We start from the raw sequence: 7,500 nt of genomic DNA on the forward strand, positions 1-7,500 counted from the left end.
TTTATATAATCTATATATATTTATTCAGAAGATATAGTCTTAAAATGAATGCCTAAAAAAAGTCAAATGCTGGCAGGAATATAAAAAGAAACACCATACAAAATGCACTGGTTGTAAGATTGTAAACAAACAGTATTAATAATAATCATAATCATTATCAATAATTGCAATAATAATAATAATAGAAAAATTGTTTACACTGAATATTACCACAAAGAATGTAGAGAAGTAAAAGATGGTAAAAAAAGACAAGAAAAAGAGAATTCCAAAATCCAGAAGAGGAAGAAGCTTACAGCCGGAAAACACCTGATAGACTGCAATGTCCGACAAAGCTGATCACGACAGGTCGAGTTACGGATCCATTTCCAAGTCTTACTCTTATCTTTAATGTATTGCCCTCACCAAGAAGAGTCAACCTTGAACCTAGCTAAATGAGATCATTGTGAAGCAGAACATTTTAAATGTCAATGAAACACATTATGAGTAAAGTTAAAAATGTTAGTAGCATATCATTGGCATCAGCTTACATTAATCACCTTAATAGGTTATGTACATTGCAGACAGTATGCTTTGAAAAAAAAAAAAAAAAAAAGTAATACACGTGAAACTTGCAAAAGAGTATATATATGTTTGATTAAGTAAGTATGGTTAAATGAGTAATGTTTAGTCAAAGGCAGTAATTACTGTGACAATTTGGTAAAGGAAAATGTTAATCTATAATGATTAAAACAGGAGACCAGAAAGTAATTAATAACATACTTAACATTTATACTGCTTTCAGCACTTAAATACAAGGATAGTTAAGGCCACACAACTGATTAAAAATGGGATCACAAAATTACCTGTATTTGGCTAGTAAACATATGTATAAAATTTCTATGAAAGGTTACATAACTGAAGGCTTCTTACATTGCAATACAAAAACCAGACTATCAATTCTTAGCACATGGCTGATCCATGCCAAGCTGTCCAAGGCAAGAACACGGGCCCGCCACTTCATCACACTGCTGGAACTTCCGAGACAATATATACCATACGCTCTTTCGAAGCTCAGCGATGTGGCCTGCCGAGAGTAAGTAGTCTTAAAAAGTGCTCCGCGAACAACTACTTGTCGTCCCCGTTATTCTTCTTGTAGTGCTCTAGCAGGTGCTTCTTGTACGCCACTTGATTGGCCCACAATTCTGCTGAGTGGCCGTTCAGGGGACTGTCATTATTGGGCTCTGGCATTGGAAAAGAAATAACATCAGTTAAGTCCTTGCAATCAGATATTGCATTTGCATTTTCTGAAAATGTTTTACATAACTGCAGTTGAAAATAAAAGGGTCTGTTCAATCAACTTTTAAATAAGGTTAGATCACGATCAACCCATTTGCGCCTGTTGACACCCTATCACATGATCAGAAAATATCCCCAGTTCCAGGTGACCTCCTGAAACGTCAAGTATTTTATTGCTTAGTTCCGGCGAGGCAGTTCTGTTGTACTGGAATGTCATGAATAGAACACTAGATTGTTCTTAAATATAACTATTTTTCATAATTTCTTGATGCCTGTTACTTTAGTTTAGAGGTTTGAATGTCATAAAATATGATATAATGTAAAAACAAATGACTATTGATGACATGGTAATTTCTGCTTCTGATTGGTTGAATAAAAGGTTCCAATTCGAATAGAGTGGGTGAAAAACACTTCAAGACGTTCAGCGAAAACAAAGCAATGTACACTTGAAATCTTCCTGGACGAAGCTGGAGAAAACGAAAAAAAATAAAAAAAAGCCCAGTCGTGAATGGGTTAAAAGGTTCATTAATCTATAGAGAAAACAAAAAAATATAGTTACTATGCAATCTCTAAATGTTTCTTCTTTCCTGTCATGTTAAAACTATATTCAAATAATTTCCTTTACTCTTGCTACATTTAAATAAATGAAGGAAGCATTTTGTTAGCAGAATAAAATGATACTGAAAAATCTACACAGGAGGAACAAAGACCTGGGACCTTCAATCTTGACACTACACTTTAGTATCACTTGGTACCAACTACAAAATTTTAAAGATTTTGCTGTATATAAAATATGCAGATATATAGATATAATACACAAATATACGTCCCTCCAAACTTATCAACAGCCAATACCAACTGAAATAACCTACAAATATATCTTTCAACTTATATGCAATGAAGCAAAATTTAGCTGTAGTTTCCAACTCATGTCAGGAAAGTTTTATATTTTCATTAAGTACATACATTTCAAAATTGTAAAATATATAACCCTACAGTGACACTAGTTTGATTTTTTTGCTTTTCAGTTATTACAAATAAATGTTGAAGAAGGATCTACCAGCTCGGCGGTTTCAAAAACACATCCTTGTCTTGTTTTGTTGTTCATGTTAACTCCCTATCTGTTTCACAACTTAATAAAACAAAAGTTATGCAAAAGAATAGCTAAAACAGACTTCATCCTAAAATCACTTTGTCTCAGTCCAAGCCACAGGACAGTCACATTATTAGATCCTTAAAACATAGGTTTTACACTGTTAGGTATGTATATGCTCAAAGCGAGTTCCTTTTTTATAAACACATTTTTCTTCACTTGTGAAAATAATGTAAACAAATACTAAAACCTCCTATTATCAACCCGTTGCATCGGGCAGATGAAAAGCACTCTGAGATGACCATTTTGTGGCATTGCGTTTGTTATCTAACCAGCAGGGGTGGCATTAACTTTTCTCAACGCCTCCTTCTGTGACTTTAGAAAGGAAATAGATAAAAAACTTTAGTAGTTTATAATATTACTTATCTGTCAGCGACAAAAAAAGAACAATGACCATGAAAACTGAATACAATCAATCGTCTACCAGCCAACTTAGACTGACAGGTGGCCGAGTCGTGGAAAATACTGATTTTACTCATTCCTGTGGCAGGCACCAGGATTTTGTAGGAAAATTATTTTCTTCAGCATTACATTGTTTTATAGAGTTATGCAATGGTTGAGAAAGAGAGAGAGAGAGAGAGAAATATAAATATAAATAGAAAGAGGAAGAGAGAGAGAGAGAGAGAAAGAGAGAATGGGAGAGAGAGAGAGAGAGAGAGATAGAGAAAGAAATAGAATAAGAGAAAAAGAAAAGAGAAAAAAGAGAAAAAGAGAAAAAGAGAAAAAGAAAAGAGAAAAAGAAACAGAATAAGAGAGAAAAAGAAATAAGAGAAAAAGAGAAAAGAGAAAAAGAGGAAAAAAAGAGAAAAAGAAATAGAATAAGAGAAAAGAGAAAAAATAGAAAGAGAAAAAGAAATAGAATAAGTGAAAAGAGAAAAAATTGAAAGAGAAAAAGAAATAGAATAAGAGAAAGAAAGAAAGCGTGAGCATGTGTGACCTATTTTGAGTACTAGTGGAAAATTTAGAAAATTCAAAGATCATGTGTGCTGAATGTAATGCCTGTATTAATTGAAAAAGCATGGACCAATAAACCAGAAACACTTCCAACAGCCTAATCTAGTTTCACAGGCACATTTTTATTGTTTCTTCAAGTATGTATGTAAAATTATATTTTGTTTAGCTGTACTATCATTCTATGTCACATCTAAGCTATCTGCAAGTCTGTTACATATTATTACATATTCTTATTAACCCTTAGGCCCAAGTGCTTGAAAGCCCGGCATTGTGGACTTCAAAGGCTGGCGCCCCCGGTCGTTGTGCAGCCAATTAATAGATCTCTCAGATTTAAAAACAACTTTGTTTTCATATCATTTATCCATGGAACATTATGGTTTTAGCACCTTGGCAACTTTTTAAAATTTAATATCTTAAAGTAATATTTTTGAAACATTATGAATAATTATACAATTGCAACCATAAAAGTAAGAAAATAAGAATTTTGAATCTAAATCACAGGATATGATAATCTTACTTCATGCTATGTTCTTCATGAATTTAGTCTCATTCAAAACCCATGGACCGAATTCATGAGTAAATATTCCTGTGACATCAATGCACTTTTATTTGATGTTTGGTTAATATTTGCATCTTATTTATAAATTCACAAGAGTTTTTTTAAGACAGAAAATCATTAACAGTTAGGGAGTTATCCAAGAGGCAACAGTTTTAAAAAGGTCCTCCTTGGGAAATCTAAATAAATAATATTCAGCATTAAACATTGATACTCTTATGAATACTAGTAAGAAAATATTACAAACTTTCTTTTTTTTCTGATACATACCTCCAAGTAATGACTGGATTGAGAGGAGAATAGACCGCACATCATACGACGCAGACCACTTCTCTTTCAAGATATCTAGACAGATGTTTCCGTGGAGGTCAACATTTGGATGGAAGCACGAGGTAATGAACTTGACTGTTGGCGCACTGTAGGGATAACTGCTGGGGAATTCTAGCGAGAGCTTGTAAGTCAGTCCCTCGTACACCTGAAACAAGCATCACAATTAAGTAAAAGTTGTTTGGATTCCTGTACATTACTACATGCACATAATTATAAACCCATATATATATCCCTTACCCCTTCTGAGACAAGCCACACTTTCAGACGTTCAAGCCTGGGCTGAGCATCTTGCAATATGTTTTGTTATTTTCTAGGCTTATAGATAAAATAAGTCAATATATATATCTCTATATCTATATATATATACATATATATATATATATATATATATATATATATATATATATATATATATATACATATATATATATATATATATATATATATATATATATATATATATGTATATATATATATATATATATATCTCCCAGGTGATACAAATTAGCATTTGGTATGATAAATGATCATAACTGAGGGAAGAGATAACTTGTAATTTCAACAAATACAAAAATGCAGTACAAAAATGACCCTCCGACCCTGCAGAAATGGCTGTTGCTGAAGAGTTAATTAATTACAATCCTTTTTTTTTTTTCTCTCTCTCTTTTTTGTAAACCTTTAACAAAAACTATATTTAAGCAACCTGTGACTCTCATGGCAAAAAAAAAGTTAAAGGTAATAAATCATTACATTCTAAATAATTCCCTACAGGAAGACACACACAAACACACACACACACACAAAAAAAAGATAATCGTCAGAACAAATAAACGGTAACACATCAATAAAGCCCACAATAATGGTCTATCAAAAGACACACACACACACAAAATTCGAACAAAGTCTCTAGTGAGCAATCGTACCGTGGATGCTGGGCCAGTGATAGTACCAATCCACTTGAAGAGATTGTCACCCTCTGGGAATGCCGAGATGCCCTTGTTCGCTGCCATCATCAAGGTCATGAGCTCATGTTGGAGTCTGTAGAGTAAGAGGAAATTTTAGTCTTACTGTTTCCGATGGAAAACTAATACAAAATAAAGAAAATTCAATAGTATGAAGAAGAAAAATAAATAAAAATAAAAAGGCTTATTGATCATTTAAAAAGAGAAAGCATTTTAATCTTTTGTAATACTAGCCAAATCTTCTTCATTTCAGCTACTTTTTTTATTCTAAACAATGCAATATTGCCATTGCAATATTGCATTGGAAACGTCACATTGGCATGATGCCCCAGCATCGGGAATTTAGCTGTGTCACACGGGTGTGACGCACCGTCGTCATAGGGTTAGGTATTATAATCTAAAAGACAATATACAGCAACTATCATAATCAGGTATGACCATTTAACATAGTTCTGTTCCTACACAGGTCTATCTTCTCGCACACTAATGCTACTCTGATCTGTAGACGAGTCAAATCATATACAAATGATTTATGACACTTTTATTTGGCCTGTTATTAGCACTAGCTGAGGTTCTTGTAACTAAATGGAATACAAATTGTACCTAAAAAATCATAAAATATAGCAAGATAACCAAGTAAAATCAAGTGAAAATATGTTTATTTATAATTCAACATTTTCTAAGCTTATCTGAAAATCACAGTGCATGCATGTAAGAAAGCTGCAAGTTTAGCTATCGCTGTAACCCTTTCTGACACAGAAACAACCTATTTATGTGAAGAACACAATTAAGACTAAAACATCCAAAGTAATCTGCCAAAGGCAACTATTTAAATTTTACATTTCCATACACATACATATATATTTATATATACACACATATAAAGAACAATCAGTCTACAAGTATTGGTCGGTAATTAATTTTGATATTCTAAATACATCTTATGACCTAACATTTTCTCAACCCTGATAATCTATGGTAATCCTTCACAAAAGGACCACATTAACCCATTCCCGACGGGGGAATTCTAGCCTTGAATGTCCAAATGCCAGGGCGTTCGAATTATTAGGCCTAAATCAATTGAATGGCCGGCACAATACTGTGCCGCCCGGCAACTGGGCTTTTGAATGCGCGGTACACATGCTGTACCACCCGTCCTGTGTGGGTTAAGTTAAATACTATGGAAAAAAACAACTAACCTCCACCAACACACACACATACCAGCAAGAATGAGAGATCAGACTCTCATCTCACTCAACGGTAATTTGCCAAGAAGATCTCCCAGCTTGACGGAATACATGTCGAGGAGACCATGCATAATGTGACGAGGTTTCCCTTTCCCACAAATTATTTTTCAGACCTAATAGTTTGTCATTGTTTAAAATACACACTAGCCTTCATAGAGTAACTATCTAAATCCATCACAAACTTGCCAGGATTGTGACGGATGACCTACATTCGGCAGGATAATATGACAGTGGTATATTGTCAAGTTATGCCTGCCTCCTCCTCAACACTCTGACGAAGACCAATAAACCACCTATGCTCATATTCTGGCAAGATGGAGCCTGGACGAGTTGCTCATTTGACGCTAAATAATCTAGGAGTATATACACTCTCTATCTTGCCTGGTTATAAATGGAAGAGATTTGCTGGCCTTAGTAGGAGCAACCATAAAAGCTAAGGCATGAGGTTGGTAGCAGGTCTCTTCCAAATGTAATTGCGATTTGTTAATACCACAACATTTTTCTCAAATTAACAAGCTTGTAAATAAATACCCAATCTATATATACTTGAATCAAACAGATAATATCAAAACAGATTTTCCAAAAACCCTGGCAATTCCTCCTAGGTAACCCGCAGTAGATATACAAATACAATTCTTCTACAGTAATCATATTGGCCACCTCCTGTTATAGTTGAAAATTACCGCGATCTGGGACAGAATGCCTACAAGCTCAAGTCCAACTGAATAGTGGCGCAGCGTCGAGTGCTTCGTACAGCCTCTGTGCCTTTGACGCTTCTGTAAAAGCCAACAAACCTACATCCTGTATTTAAAGTTTGAGAAAGCGCTTGAATTGCTTCTTATCTTTGACGATTAGTTCTCAAGGGACCCTTATAACCTCTGTCTCTGCACATGTGGCAGAGCTGTTGGCTTATTCCTGAGCCCTGGAGGATAATATCAGATGCAAGATTTACCTTAACCTTTATTACAGGCCTGTTACTCAAATATTCATTCTTACAAGACCAAAATGAATTCTTAAAAAAAT

The 7,500-nt window shown here is 34.2% G+C and overlaps 1 protein-coding gene across 1 annotated transcript in view; it reads right to left on the reverse strand.

The window, feature by feature from the left end:
* Positions 1–7,500, reverse strand: part of vih (ubiquitin conjugating enzyme vih) — an 8,170-nt gene that overhangs the window by 42 nt on the left and 628 nt on the right. The window contains exons 2-4 of the mRNA XM_043008085.2: positions 5,192–5,306; positions 4,209–4,413; positions 1–1,220 (exon numbers count right to left, since the gene is read on the reverse strand). The exon at positions 1–1,220 is cut by the window's left edge and continues 42 nt beyond it. Of these exons, the coding sequence (XP_042864019.1) occupies positions 1,105–1,220; positions 4,209–4,413; positions 5,192–5,306 (436 nt within the window). The 3' untranslated portion in view covers positions 1–1,104. The remainder of the gene's footprint in view (positions 1,221–4,208; positions 4,414–5,191; positions 5,307–7,500) is intronic.

This window comes from Penaeus japonicus, unplaced genomic scaffold (assembly GCF_977035675.1).
Source record: "Penaeus japonicus unplaced genomic scaffold, GWHDUDI00000001_assembly GWHDUDI00000021, whole genome shotgun sequence".
NCBI classification, from domain to species: domain Eukaryota; kingdom Metazoa; phylum Arthropoda; class Malacostraca; order Decapoda; family Penaeidae; genus Penaeus; species Penaeus japonicus.